The sequence below is a fragment of the Mercenaria mercenaria genome, chromosome 1 (assembly GCF_021730395.1).
Source record: "Mercenaria mercenaria strain notata chromosome 1, MADL_Memer_1, whole genome shotgun sequence".
NCBI lineage: Eukaryota > Metazoa > Mollusca > Bivalvia > Venerida > Veneridae > Mercenaria > Mercenaria mercenaria.
In genome coordinates this window covers 67897798-67913910 of record NC_069361.1, presented here as the reverse complement: position 1 = coordinate 67913910, position 16113 = coordinate 67897798, and the positions used below count along the sequence as shown (strand labels likewise).

At 37.3% G+C, this 16113-nt stretch overlaps 1 protein-coding gene across 1 annotated transcript in view; it reads left to right on the top strand.

Annotated features, from left to right (window-relative positions):
* Window positions 1-16113, top strand: part of LOC123535274 (uncharacterized) — a 28995-nt gene that overhangs the window by 2910 nt on the left and 9972 nt on the right. Inside the window, exons 2-8 of the mRNA XM_045317868.2 lie at window positions 2119-2237; window positions 3348-3475; window positions 4622-4759; window positions 6602-6697; window positions 10254-10368; window positions 13544-13665; window positions 14885-15007. Of these exons, the coding sequence (XP_045173803.2) occupies window positions 2119-2237; window positions 3348-3475; window positions 4622-4759; window positions 6602-6697; window positions 10254-10368; window positions 13544-13665; window positions 14885-15007 (841 nt within the window). The remainder of the gene's footprint in view (window positions 1-2118; window positions 2238-3347; window positions 3476-4621; window positions 4760-6601; window positions 6698-10253; window positions 10369-13543; window positions 13666-14884; window positions 15008-16113) is intronic.

The window sequence follows — 16113 nt, the reverse complement described above, 5'->3', positions numbered from 1 at the left end:
TGACCTGCACAGAAAATGCCCCGTGCTTGACCCCGCGCAAATTTTCTTTGATGGATCTCGAGTTTGAAAGTTCTGCCCCTTGTCAATCAAAATCCTGGTGAATTTCAATATTATCCGCCGCCACAAGCAGAAGTATAAAGGCAGTAGGTGGAGCATTGTATATTAATTACCTACTGACAGATGTCAATTACGCCACATGCTGACCGACACATGGTCATCTCACGGTTTGTATTTAGTACAATAATGCCCGTCATTATCAAAGGTGTTTATTGATCAATGTGTAAAAGTTGATTGATAAACAATGCGAAGAGCAGTCTATTATCATGTTTGTACCACTTGTTAATTAGCGGTATACAGCTTTAATATGTTGTATTGTTATATGTCTTGCAGACATAAATTAAAACTTATCTTATCTTATTACTGAACAACAAATTGGATGTTTAAAATCATTATTTGTGTTCTTGATACGATGATATGAGCCAGTCGGCCGTTACAATCTATAGTCAAGTCAAGTCATAGCAAATTTACTATCATTGCCAAGGCTTTGTTTGGGCCAAAACAAATAGAAATGCTTTAAATAAGCAGAAATTATAAATACTGAATAGGTATGTTGAAAGACATGAAATTTAAAACAGGTATTTTATCAAGAATTTATGCTTACTTTCGTTTTCTATATTTGTCTGTCACCCCTTTTCGTGACCGTGATTTTCGGACATTTCTGTCATTTCTAACAAGATTTTCTAGTGCAGTCTTTATAAAAGGTCTATAATAAGACTAGTCTGCATTTAAGAAAAATATGACAATTGTTGCCAGGGTTGTTTTTTTAACAGGAGGGGAAGGTGCCCAGGCCTGTGATTTGGGGAAAAATTAGCTCGATATTTTGGGTAAAGGGGAATAAAAAACCTGATGTAAAGTCAATTTTTAGGGAAAACTGCATGTTATAAAAGAAATTTTCTGAGGGGAAAGGGTCTGTAAAAGGCCCCTATTATGATGGGGGGAAAAAAACCTTGTTGCAAAACCAGCTCTTTATTTTGAATCATTTTTGTACGTCAGGGTTTTTTTTTTACCAGGAGGGGAAGGGGCCCAGGCCTGTGATTTGGGGGAAAAAATAGCTTGGTATTTGGGCAAAGGGGAATAAAAAACCTGATGTAAAGTCAATTTTTGGGGAAAACTGCATGATTTTAAAGAAATTTTCTGAGGGGAAGGGGCCTATTAACAGCCCCTATTATGAAGGAAAAAAACATCCTGTAGCTCATCTCTGAAAGAGTGGGGCGTATTATGTGAACATCCGTGGCTGGCAGGGGCGGTTGGCGTCCAAAGCATGTCCGCTCTTTTAAGTCCAACAGTTTTCATCCGATCTTCATCAAACTTCCTGACAATGTTTGTGGGCATAATATCTGGGCCAAGTTCGATAACCACCCAAATCGCCCCAGGCCCTCTTGGATTATGGCCCTTGAATTACTCGAAAAACTGCGAATTTAGCCTTGTCTGCTCTCTAAGTTTTCATCCAACGGGCATATTTTGTGACAGTCTAGCACTCTTGTTCGAGAATAAAACATGCTAAGGCACCAACCCCACCCACTTTTAGGCAATGTGCAAAATAAGGCAACTTAAAATATGAATTGCTTGAAAAAATCTAAAGACTAATTAATGTACTTGTTTTAGATAAAGTCTGTGGAAGTTGCATTTATAACATTATAGCTTGACCCCAGAAAACAGTGAAAAGCTGATCTTGACTCTTGTCTGTTATTGAAATAATACATGTTAAAATACTGGTGCTGTCTACACTAGATCTACAGATGTCATCCCCAAAACCCTGGACCCATATCGCAACTGCTGCCCCGCCCACAACTGCTAATAATACTGCATTAGTTTTGGGTACCTTCATTTTGTCCACAGATCCGTAATTTATCGCGCTTTTCCCCAATTTTAATGGAACTAGTAGTAATGTTCCAGAAATCTGAAAAAAATCCCTGATAATCTTATTTCATATATTCACCATTTTCACTCGGGTCCGTAGTTTGAATAAATACTGTTCTACAATTTCAGAATAAAATCCCAATATGCTAGAGCCACTTGACATTCTTTGTTCTAAAATGTAACCACATTGCCTTACAGGTCACTTGATGAACAAGTGAATGTTGATGCCCCACTGTTTCATGTTGTCCCTTATGTGACTGGGGGATTTCAGAGACTGCTACACCTGATCAAGACGGACTGCGTCCCAGATTTACCTGGTTTGTAATTTTATTTTTAAGCAATACTACAAAACATACATGAATCAAAATAGGGTCGTTACATGTTTCAGAATTGGTTAAAAAATGTATACAGTTAGTGCTATTGGATTCTTAGCTATTTTAAATGGAATTCATCATTCGAGGTATGACAAAAATTAGCTTCATTCATCTTCCTTTTTTTCCCCTACATATTGTCAGCAGTTAAAATGTATAAAATACACATACAAACTTGTTAGCTCGACTTTTCAAAGAAAAAGTAGAGATATTGCACTCTCCCCGGCATCCACGTTGGCTAAAGTTTTTGATAAAGTCAAATATCTCTGTTACTATCAAAGCTATTGATTTGAAACTTAAAATAGTTATTTACTATCAAAGTCTGCACCAGGAGAAACAATCCTCATAACTCTGATTGAATTTTGATGGAGTTATGCCCCTTTTTGACTTAGAATTTTTGGTTAAACTTTTTGATTTATAACCTCAAATATCTTTGTTTCTATCAAAGCTATTGACTTGAAACTTAAAGTAGTTATTTTCTATCAAAGTCAGGAGAAACAAACCCCATAACTCTGATTTGAATTTTGAAAGAGTTATGCCCCTTTTTAACTTGAATCTTTTGGTTACAGTTTATACTGGCAAAGCTCTAATTCAGAGTCAAGCACAGAGAAGAGTGGAGCGCGCTGTCTTACGGACAGCTCTTGTTTTTAAATGGTGTTTTAGATTGAACTGTGGTAAAAACATCACAGTGCATTGACTAATCAGTGCAGACACAATATTCTTACTGACAAAAGGATTATTATTTACCAAGTGTCCAAGTTGTTAAGATCACATTGAATCGCATTTCTTCACTGCTGTTGGTTCAAAACCCGTAGGAGAAGTGAAATGAATCCTTTCATGTGATGGAGGCACCTGGCTGGCTTGCAGAAGTTTGGTGCTGGTCTATGTTGAAGTAATACCTACAATGGTACCTGGTGTCTTCTGCCACCATTAAGGGTTGCCATATTACTTAAAATTATGGTCGTGCGACCTTAAAGTTAACTTGATAACACAGTGTTACTGTGTATGAAATTTCTCTTGGAATGTTGTTCTCTGAATGTTTCCTTCACTTTTCAGAATATGGTTACCATACAAATAGTGATGGACATTTTGACCCTAAAGGTGACTGTATGATAGGACTGAGGTACAAAGTGAAGAAGATCCTTGATGCCAAAGGCCAGTCTGCAGTTCTTGTCCTGGCTCAGGTATCGTCTATTTATACAGTCCATAAAAGTCAGGGTCTGATCTAGGATTTTTGAGTAAGAGTGCCTATAGTGTTACAATCCCGAGAAAAGTCTGTGCTTATTGGTGCCAAATTATAGTACATATATGCTATACTTCACTTGTTTAATAGTCTCTTAACATGTATTTCAGTTCTTATCAAATATTGATGGGTACTTGCAAAAGTTTTTTGCTACATTCTGCTATTTTAACAATAACACAAAAAGAAAAAAATCTTGAATTTTTTTTTTCATTAAATTTCCAAAGCTTAGTCATGATGACCCTCATCCTCTAAATCAGCAAAAAGGCTTCTTGATTTCAGATCACTCTTAATGGTTCTTCAGACTTTCTTATGAAACTGTTCTTTTTAAAATCGAAAACATGTATATTGTTGTTCTTTTATTAGAAAAAAGTTTGACTATAAGCGGTCACTGTTTCCTATATATAATGAAATGATAAATTACTGCACTGATTTAAGTAAGTGTTTTAAAAAGATTGATACTGAATTTGCTTTACTCATTTTCAATTGTTGTATAGGATGTCACAACAAACACGCATTTTAGAAGAAAACAAAGGCTGCAAGCGAAATATTTCTAATGTCTCTGTTCAGTAATAAGGCTCGAAATTATTAGAAAGAGGCACACTGGCTAATTTGTAAGCGCAGTTGGTCTCAAAGCTTGATATGGTTTAAACCAATTGAATCCACTAAAGGTCCCCTCTTGTAGTTAGGATTTGGCTGTAAATATAGCGGATAAAAAAGAGATGTAAGCAGTCAGTTAATTTGCAAACCTGGGAGCTTTTAAAATCAACACATTGAATTAAATAAATGTTATTGAAAATGTATTTTAACACTTAGCCTGCTGGCGGCCACTGATGCTGCCTTTGGGACCAATGCAGACCAAGATCAGCCTGCACATCCGTGCAGTCTGATCATGGTCTGCACTGTTCACTATTCAGTTAGCAATTTTTCAGTAAACACCCCTTTGAATAGTAAATGGTAATGCCCAAATTGGATGATGGACTAGTCCATTTTAGAAATTTAGCACAGTAAAGGTTAAATCCTTCGTTTTCCTTCCATGGCATATAACAGGTAGAAGTACCAGTATTCTAAACCTTATGCTTCTTTTCAGGATGAATTTTCTCACAGACCAGTAGTTATAAAGGTTTTACACTCGCATTTCTACCAGCTTGGGGGACAGGAAAGCCACGTATTGAGGAAGCTAGCAGTGGCTGATCCACTCAACCTTTCCCATACACTGCGATTACTGGTAAATATAAATGATCAAATTGGACTTTGATGTCAAACCTATTTAGGAAAGTTGAAACAAGTTGTACATTCTTTTAAATATTGCTGGGCAGGTATTTTGACACCACTTTCAAGTTGTTCTTAATTTACTCTGAATTGAATCCATTAGATTTTGCAAAGGTCAGCCCCTCACAAGTAAATAAATAGTATTTGAGCCGCACCATGAGAAAACCAACAAAGTGCATTTGCGACCAGCATGGATCCTGACCAGACTGCGCGGATGCACAGGCTGGTCTGGATCCATGCTTGTCGCAAACGCACTGTTTGTTTTCTCATGGTGCGGCTCATTTCGTTTAACCAGTCAATGGCAGTATGGTAAACATACTTCGCCTTGTATGAAAACCATTGTTAACAATGACTCAGTATTATTCCAGAATGTAAAATATTTGTACTTTAGTGTGTAGTCTGTTTTTGTTATGCATTTATCTGTATGGAACATGTTTTAATATAATTATGTTGTTTAATGCTTTTAATTTTATCTTTGTCGCAAGATCAGAAGCATGTGTTGTTTACAATTTAAAGCAAATGTTACCAGCATTTAGCAGAGCTAGTTGTAAGACATGAGTATTTTCTAGTCCTGTCCACAGTTGCACTAGATAACATTTCGCTAGATATTAGAGTGAACATAGGACAAAATCCACTTCAACAAAAATTGAACAGTAACAATTTTATACCTAAATTAATTGAAATCAACCGCTTGTTTAAAAAAAAAATGAAAGACATTTTTTTTTTTTTTCATCCTACTTCTCATTTGAGTTATTTATATGGAACAGGGAGGATTTTGTCCTTATTCACACTCGAAACATTCAATTCAATAAGTGCAAAATTATGTAATACCTTTTGAGCATTCTGTTATAAGTTATTGAACGTCTGAAACAGAAAATTATCTCGTAGAATTTTTATGCCCCCACTTTTTGGGGGGCATATAGATTTGCCCTTGTCCTTCCGTCCGTCCTTCCGAGAATGTTGTGTCGCGCCTAGCTCCAAAAGTATTTGACGTAGAGTGCTCCTGGGGTTTCGCGTCTGGATTCATTCAGTCGTGTAGGAGTTACGGCCCCTAACTCAGTAAAAATATTGGTCATTTTAATGTTGTGTCACACATAGCTCCAAAAGTATTTGACCTAGAGTCACCAAAGTTTACAGGAATGTTGGTCAGCATGTGTAGTTGTGCACCTGGGGTTTCGCGTCTGGATTCATTCAGTCGTGTAGGAGTTACGGCCCCTGACTCAGTAAAGAAATTGGTCATTTTAATGTTGTGTCACACGTAGCTCCAAAAGTATTTGACCTAGAGTCACCAAAGTTTACAGGAATGTTGGTCAGCATGTGCATTTGTGCACCTGGGGTTTCGCATCCGGATTCATTCAGTCGTGTAGGAGTTATGGCCCCTGACTTAGTTAAAAATTGGTCATTTTGATGTTGTGTCGTGCCTAGCTCCAAAAGTATTTAACCTAGAGTCACCAAAGTTTACAGGAATGTTGGTCAGCATGTGCAGTTGTGCACCTGGGGTTTTGTGTCCGGATTCATTCAGTCATGTAGGAGTTATGGCCCCTGACTTAGTTAAAAATTTGTCATTTTAATGTTGTGTAGCGCGTAGCTCCAAAAGTTTTTGACCTAGAGTCACCAAAGTTTACAGGAATGTTGGTCAGCATGTGCAGATGTGCACCTGGGGTTTCACGTCCAGATTCATTCAGTATTGTAGGAGTTATGGCCCCTGACCTAGGAACAAATTTGTGTCCTTTGTCATGTAGTGCGGGCATCTGTGTCCCATGGACACATTTCTAGTTAAATAAATATTTTATTACAGACAACTGTGGCATTTGACAGTCATTACTGCCTGGTTTTTGACCCACTGCTGCCAGATCCATTGACATCTGTGTTCAGTAACATTCCATCTCACAGGGTAAGTTACAACATTAATTTTCATAGGGTAAGTTACCACAATCCATCTATAGGGTAAGTTGTATCATTCCTTTTCATATGCTAGGTTACCACATTCCTTTTCATATGCAGTTACCACATTCCTTTTCATATGCTAAGTTACCACATTCCTTTTCATTTGCTAGGTTACCACATTCCTTTTCATATGCTAGGTTATCACATTCCTTTTCATATGCTGTGTTACCACATCCCTTTTCATATGCTAAGTTACTGCTTCCAGTTGCAATGAGTAAGTTACAGCATTAATTTTCATAATGGAAGTACCACAATCCATCTATAGGATAAGTTGCAACATTCCTTTTCATATGCTAGGTTACCACATTCCTTTCCATATGCTAAGTTACCGCATTCCTTTTCATATGCTAGGTTACCACATTCCTTTTCATATGCAAAGTTACCGCATTCCTTTTCATATGCTAGGTTACCACATTCCTTTACATATGCGAAGTTACCACATTCCTTTTCATTTGCTAGGTTACCACATTCCTTTTCATATGCTAGGTTATCACATTCCTTTTCATATGCTAAGTTACTACTTCCAGTCGCAATAAGTAAGTTGCAACATTCCTTCTTATGGGGTGAATGATAACATTCCCTCTAATAATTTAAGTTATAATATTTCTTCTCATAGGTTAAGTTACAACATTGCTTTTCATATGATAAGTGAACTGGCATCATTCTTTCTCACAGGGTAAGTTACACCATTCATTTTCACAGGGTAAGTGAAGTGGCAACTTGCTCATAGGGGTAAGTTACAACATTCCTTCTGCTAGGGTAAGTTACAGCATTCCATCACACAATCCCTGTAGAGTAAGTGACATCAGTCCCAGTAATGGAAATGTATATGTATGTGCCGTGGTTTGTCATAGGATAAAAAATAATAGTTAACAGTATTCCACATGGGGTAAGTGATAAGATTCCTCATAGGCTAAAATGATAACATCCATCAAAAGGTTGAAAAGAAGTTATCATTTTAATTCCTACTTGAAAGTAAAGTGAGATCAGTGTTCACGTAAATTTTAAAACTTTTAATTTTGAGGCAAATGAAATCTTTGTTCAGTTATTGATTATTAGCTCACCTGTCACAAAGTGACAAGGTGAGCTTTTGTGATCGCGCGGTGTCCGTCGTCAGTCCGTGCGTGCGTCCGTCCGTAAACTTTTGCTTGTGACCACTCTAGAGGTCACATTTTTCATGGGATCTTTATGAAAGTTGGTCAGAATGTTCATCTTGATGATATCTAGGTCAAGTTCGAAACTGGGTCACGTGCCCTCAAAAACTAGGTCAGTAGGTCTAAAAATAGAAAAACCTTGTGACCTCTCTAGAGGCCATATATTTCACAAGATCTTCATGAAAATTGGTCTGAATGTTCACCTTGATGATATCTAGGTCAAGTTCGAAACTGGGTCACGTGCCGTCAAAAACTAGGTCAGTAGGTCTAAAAATAGAAAAACCTTGTGACCTCTCTAGAGGCCATATATTTCACAAGATCTTCATGAAAATTGGTCAGAACGTTCACCTTGATGATATCTAGGTCAAGTTCGAAACTGGATCACGTGCCGTCAAAAACTAGGTCAGTAGGTCTAAAAATAGAAAAACCTTGTGACCTCTTTAGAGGCCATATATTTCACAAGATCTTCATGAAAATTGGTCAGAGTGTTCACCCTAATGATATCTAGGTCAAGTTCGAAACTGGGTCACGTGCCCTCAAAAACTAGGTCAGTAGGTCTAAAAATAGAAAAACCTTGTGACCTCTCTAGAGGCCATATATTTCACAAGATCTTCATGAAAATTGGTCAGAACGTTCACCTTGATGATATCTAGGTCAAATTCGAAACTGGGTCACGTGCCATCAAAAACTAGGTCAGTAGGTTAAATAATAGAAAAACCTTGTGACCTCTCTAAAGGCCATATTTTTCATGGGATCTGTATGAAAGTTGGTCTGAATGTTCATCTTGATGATATCTAGGTCAAGTTCAAAACTTGAACACGTGCGGTCAAAAACTAGGTCAGTAGGTCTAAAAATAGAAAAACCTTGTGACCTCTCTAGAGGCCATATATTTCATGAGATCTTCATGAAAATTGGTCAGAATGTTCATCTTGATGATATCTAGATCAAGTTCGAAAGTGGATCACGTGCCTTCAAAAACTAGGTCAGTAGGTCAAATAATAGAAAAACCTTGTGACCTCTCTAGAGGCCATATTTTTCATGGGATCTGTATGAAAGTTGGTCTGAATGTTCATCTTGATGATATCTAGGTCAAGTTTGAAAGTGGGTCACGTGCCATCAAAAACTAGGTCAGTAGGTCAAATAATAGAAAAACCTTGTGACCTCTCTAGAGGCCATATTTTTCATGGGATCTGTATGAAAGTTGGTCTGAATGTTCATCTTGATGATATCTAGGTCAGTTTCGAAAGTGGGTCACGTGCCGTCAAAAACTAGGTCAGTAGGTCAAATAATAGAAAAACCTTGTGACCTCTCTTAAGGCCATATTTTATATGGGATCTGTATGAAAATTGGTCTGAATGTTCATCTTGATGCTATCTAGGTCAAGTTTGAAACAGGGTCATGTGCGGTCAAAAACTAGGTCAGTAGGTCTAAAAATAGAAAAACCTTGTGACCTCTTTAGAGGCCATACTTTTGAATGGATCTCCATAAAAATTGGTCAGAATGTTCACCTTGATGATTTCTAGGTCAAGTTTGAAACTGGGTCACGTGCCTTAAAAAACTAGGTCAGTAGGTCAAATAATACAAAAACCTTGTGACCTCTCTAGAGGCCATACTTTTCATGGGATCTGTATGAAAGTTGGTCTGAATGTTCATCTTGATGATATCTAGGTCAAGTTAGAAACTGGGTCAACTGCGGTCAAAAACTAGGTCAGTAGGTCTAAAATTATTAAAATCTTTTGACCTCTCTAGAGGCCATATTTTTCAATGGATCTTCATGAAAATTGGTCTGAATGTTCATCTTGATGATATCTAGGTCAGTTTCGAAACTGGGTCATGTGCCATCAAAAACTAGGCCGGTAGGTATAAAAATAGAAAAACCTTCTGACCTCTCTAGAGGCCATATTTTTCATGAGATCTTCATGAAAATTAGTGAGAATGTTCACCTTGATGATATCTAGGTAAAACTCAAAACAGGGTCACATACCTTCGAAAACTAGGTCAATAGGTCAAATAATAGAAAAACCTTGTGACCTCTCTAGAGACCATATTTTTCAATGGATCTTCATGAAAATTGGTCCTAATTTTTATCTTGATAATATCTAGGTCAAGTTCAAAACTGGGTCACATGAGCTCAAAAACTAGGTCACTATTTCAAATAATAGAAAAAAACGACGTCATACTCAAAACTGGGTCATGTAGGAAGAGGTGAGCGATTCAGGACCATGATGGTCCTCTTGTTATTATAGGAAATTGTTGATTGCTCATTGTTAAAATGCTTACTTGAAAATGCAGCTATTTTATATTGATTATTTTCTTGTGTAATTGATAAGACACTTTTATTTTGAACAGATACTCAGTGATGTTAGAAGAGTTGGTTTAAGATTACTGGCATCTGTAGGATTTCTCCATCAGCAGAACTTTATACATACAGACCTCAAACCGGACAACATCCTTCTTAAACATGGTTAGACAGAACTTTGCAGGGTTCTCAGTCTTAAAAAGTCCTTAAGGATGTACGAGCGAATTTTTTCTAACGTTAAGAATTTTTTCATACCCTGTGAGCTTGAAGAACATTAGTTTCTAAGACAAACAAGAGCAGAAAAAACATAGGTCACCGAACTCGTTTTAATTTTATAGGGCATTTTCTTCACCCACTGATTAAGCATTTCTGAAATTTTGTAAAATTGAAAAAATGATGGTACTTTATAAAACATATACTGTCTCACTTAATGTTACAGGGATTTCAGGTCTTACAGGTTAATATGAATACAAGGTGATATCAGTATTATATAAGCATAAATGTCACTAACAAGTCTCTTTCATTTTTACTTGTTGGCATAATTACCCCACCCACTTTATTTTCAATGGCAAAAACGTATTTAGATATACAAAAAAAATTCTGACGTTAAGATTTCCAAAATATTTTGCAGCTTTAATGACACACAAAAATGCTTCAAAATAGAAAGAATAAAAGTTGGGGTCACCGTGCATCAAAGTGATTTATTAAGAAAAAACTGTTAAAAACTGGTGAATTTTGATATTTTTGGCGGGGGGTTTGTTTCAGCTTATTTTTTCTAGATAATATAAAGTGCTATCTTGAAAATCTTTATTTCAATTATAGCTTATCATTATGTGTATTAGTAAGGAAAATATCAAAACCAAACCTGATCTACTTTAATAGATATTTGAAATTACCTACCCCTACCCCATTGTAAATCTTACGTCAATTTTAGGCAAATGCCAGCCAGAAATAAGGGTGAAATTTTTTTTTCGCAAAAAGTAGAATCTGTTTGGCTAAATGGTACATTATTAGCCATATTTTAATTATTTAGCATAAATTTTTCGCAAAACTTTTGTTAGAAAGCAATATTCGAAGAAATATTTTTCAAAATGGCAGATATCCTGGAAAAAAAACGCTCGTACATCCTTAAAATTGATGCCTTTTCTTAAAAAGTCTTGAAAAATGTGAAAATGTCTCGGAAAATTATTGAACTCATTACTGACTTAAAAGTGCTTAAAAAGTCCTTAAAAGTCCTAAAATGTTATGAAGTTTTGTATTTGTTGGTGACTGTGTAAACAGGCTCTCCGGCCGTTCCTAGTTTTTATGCCCCCGAAGGGAGGCATATAGTTTTTGAACCGTCTGTAGGTCTGTCCGCAATTTTCGTGTCCGGTCCATATCTTTGTCATCCATGGTTGGATTTTCAAATAACTTGGCATGAATGTGAACCACAATAAGATGACGTGTCGCGCGCAAGACCCAGGTCCGTAGCTCAAAGGTCAAGGTCACACTTAGATGTTAAAGGTCATTTTTCATGATAGTGCATTGATTGGAGTGTCCGGTCCGTATCTTTGTCATCCATGGATGGATTTTCAAGTTACTATGCGTAAATGTGTGGCACAGTAAGACGACGTGTTGCGCGCAAGATCCAGGTCTGTAGCTCAAAGGTCAAGGTCACACTTAGACATTAAAGGTCATATTTCATGATAGTGCATTGATGGGCGTGTCCGGTCCATATCTTTGTCATTCATGCATGGATTTTAAAATTATTGGGCATGAATGTTACCACAGTAAGACGACTTGTTGCGCGCAAGACCCAGGTCCGTAGCTCAAAAGTCAAGGTCACACTTAGACGTTAAAGGTCATATTTCATGATAGCACAATGATGGGCATGTCCGGTCCATATCTTTGTCATTCATGCATGGATTTTAAAATAACTACGTATGAATGTGTGGCACAGTAAGACGACATGTCGCGCGCAAGACCCAGGTCAAAGGTCCTAAACTCTAACATCGGCCATAACTATTCATTCAAAGTGCCATCGGGGGCATGTGTCATCCTATGGAGACAGCTCTTGTTTAAAAGTGCTCCTAGTTTTTCCTAGTTTTTCTTAAATGCTCCTAGCATTCCTAGTTTTTCATTTGCAGCATTTTGTCTGAAAGTTTCAATTTCGTGTTTTAAATGTGTTTTGAAGATTTTCTTGCAGAAAACAATGTAGAGATGTTCAGCTGACTTGCCTGTGCTACTGGCAGTAGTGGTTTGGTGTCACTGATACATAGTTTGGCCATTTCAGGTTGGACTATGCTTAAGTTATGCCAAACAGGAACTGCAGAAGCAAATTTACAGTCAGCTTAATACTTATATGTATGGTAATTGGATAGAACAGCAGCAGGTCAAAGGTCAATGTAACACTTTATCTGATAATACCTCCTAGTTTTTGTCTCAGTATTTCTAGATTTTCCTAGTTTTCTGCGGGAAAATTCCTAGTTTTTATGCCCCCGAAGGGAGGCATATTAGTTTTCAACTGTCCGTCCATTCGTTCGTCACAATGTTAACTTTTTGCATGAAGGCACTTGACTCGTGAACCACTGCACCCAGGACCTTCAGACTTCACTTGCTGATAGTACTTATTGAGTACAGGACCCCTACTGACTTTGGGGTCACCAGATCAAAGGTCAAGGTCACAGGGGCCAACGTTAACTTTTTGCATGAAGGCACTTTACTCGCGAACCACTGCACCCAGGACCTTCAAACTTCATCTGCTGATAGTACTTGTTGAGTACACGACCCCCACTGACATTGGGGTCACCAGGTCAAAGGTCAAGGTCACAAGGGCCAATGTTAACTTTTTGCATGAAGGCACTTTATTCGCGAACCACTGCACTCAGGACCTTCAAACTTCACATGCTGATAGTACTTATTGAGTACACGACCCCTACTGACTTTGGGGTCAAAGGTCAAGGTCACAAGGGCCAACGTTAACTTTTTGCATGAAGGAACTTTACTCGCGAACCACTGCACCCAGGACCTTCAAACTACACATGCTAATACTACTTACTGAGGTCAAGGTCACCAGGTCAAAGGTCAAGGCACTGCGGGGGCATTTGTCACCATTAGTGACAGCTCTTGTTTCAAATGTATTGCTGGAGAGCCTTTGTAAATGAATTAGTGGGGAAATTTGTTATTGGTACTGGAGTCGTGAATGTATTTGTACTGGTTCCAAGCTTAAGTTAAGTTGGCATTACCTCAAGGAATCAAACTGTAAGAAACACACAATTTATTAATAGAAGTTAACAGAATTATGATGTGAACAAATTTTAGAGAGTGGATGTTGTAGTAATTCTTATCAACCCTTTTACAGAGAATGACCTTGACAGTGTACATATTGTAGACTTTGGGAATACAATAAACTATGTTCATAGTGAGGTGTCCCTGTATTACAAAGACTTCGAGCTGCAAACTCCATTGTACAGAGCTCCAGAGGTAGGTGTTTTGATAGTTTCACTTTTTCTATATGTGACGGTTCTCTCGGCCATTGTAGTAGTAACCCTTACTCTAACCTAAGACAAGAGAACATCTAGCCTGGCGTGTGTGGAATAAAAATATTTCCCATAGGTTTAAACTTGGGTGAAAATCATCACATGCAGTATTAGACTTTATTTGTCTGACTATGTTACCCAAGACTTACTTTGTCTAAACGAGATACCCACAGGGTAAGTCAGACTTGTAACTGGCTCACATTGACGTGAACATGCTTGAACAAGTATTTTACAAATTTCTTAGAACTTTTTGCGGTCCTACACATCTGACATAATCAGTTTTAACATTCCTCACAACAGGTGTCGATTTAATAACAGACATTCTCTAGTATATGATTTAATACAAGAAGAATTATTAACCTCAAATTTAAAAATGCAGAAAGGGCAACCTGTTTAGCATTTTCGACTTGCTGTTCTGATGGTAAATGGCCATAATCCATATTTCTAACACTGCATATGTTGCTGTAATTCCAAATTCTTCGGGCTCCAGGGTCGAGTTGATTTAAAGCTACCGACAATAAATCACTCAGCTTTTACTACTGTTTGTTGGGTTTGACCAAGCTCAAACCAGCCTGCTTATCTCAATAGGGAGAGCGCAGATCCACTTATCGCGGAGTTGTGAGTTTGATCCCTGTGTGAGGTGTATGTTGATAAAAGAACTGTATCTGAAATCATTTGTTCTCCACCTGTGATTCGTGTGGGGAGGGGGGTTGAAGTTGGCAGTTACTGGCGGAGAATAGGTTTGTGCTGGTACAGAACCCAGGAACACTGGTTAGGTTTAGGTTAACTGCCCGCCTTTACATAACTGAAATACTGTTGAAAAACTGTTAAACCCAAAACAAACAAAATTGACCAAGCTAGAAGTCTTCATACAAGATAACCAACTGGTTTTGGATTGTTAGTGGTTTCGATCAAGTATCCTCTTATGTCTTCTCCAATAGTGAAGCTTGACTGATGCTATAGTAGCTTGGCGGTTATCAAAAAATAGAAATCCTTTTAAACCAGCTTTTTAAAGTAGAAATTATGTATGTTTACACTGGGACAGTACACGTAAGAACTCATTCACCAGACCATTTTCATTGGTTACACATCATTTTACCTGGTAAATACCAGATTGTTTCCAAATATGTGATACATATGTTTTATTATACACTTGCTTATAGGTGATGTATGGTGTACCATTTGGGCCAGAAATAGATATATGGTCGCTGGGATGTATACTGGCTGAGCTGGTCATTGGTAAACCACTGTTCCTGGGTATCACAAAGGAGGAAATTATGGAGCAGGTATAAATATTAAGAATGATGCTAGATAATACTGAGGGACCATCTAAATGATCTTATGGATGCACACTTTAGATCACTTGTCCTTCACCGTTTTAAGTTCAAACTACACTGGAGTTGTAGAGTTCTTTCATATAGGGAATCTACCCTGGTTAAGGTCTGTGACTCTACCGTGATGATCACTCTTGCTTGAAATACAGATATGGGCATCTTGGGTCTTCTCCAACCCACGACAGATTGATTTGTCATTCCTCGGAACAACCTCATCAAAAATTCCATCTTTGAGAGAGAAAAAAAATGAAAGTCACTGGCATGTCCGGAAATAATGAGATAGAAAGTGTTTTTTGTGCTTCTAATCAACAGCAGCAAAATGATCAGTAAACAGAATTTAAACACAATACTTCAACTTCAAATTAGATAACCTGTTGAAAATATGGCCCTCTTCTACAGTTGTGGCTATTTCTGTTCTCTTTGAATTAAATATCAGATTTTTAAACATTTCATTTAAACATGAACAATCAGTGTAGTGTTACTCTATTACCATTTCTCAGTCTTTCAGAACACATTGCACAGTAGTACCAATCATAAAATGTTATAATATGGATGTTAATTGGTGTGACTGTGAGTAATTCTGTTTCTATGAACTCTTTCTCTCCATCAACTCATTGACCTCCTCTGGCAAGAGCTGTGTGTCAAGTTATCTTTTCAAGATGTGTATTGCAGAGTTTCATATTGTTTCTCATAAAATTAACTACCCGTTCCCCAAATGGTTGGTCTATATTCTTCTTGACTTGACAAACTATCAGACTGATGTTTATCTGGTCTGTTTATACCAGTCTCTTTTACAGAAATGGTCACTTTGTGTAAATAACTTGTCACTTTAGAAACTGGAATTCTGTTTTATAATAGACGTTTCTTGAGTAAAGTTACAAAAAACTTAATGCAAATATTTTTTATGAAAGGGAAATGCACCTGAATAGTCAAGCTAAGATAAGTGACTTTAGTTGCTTTGGAAAGGTCAGTGCATTGATCATCTGGTCTGTTTGAAATAAGTATCTTGTTTTCAGAGTTCTACAGAACTTATATTGTATGAAATGATGGTTTCGCAA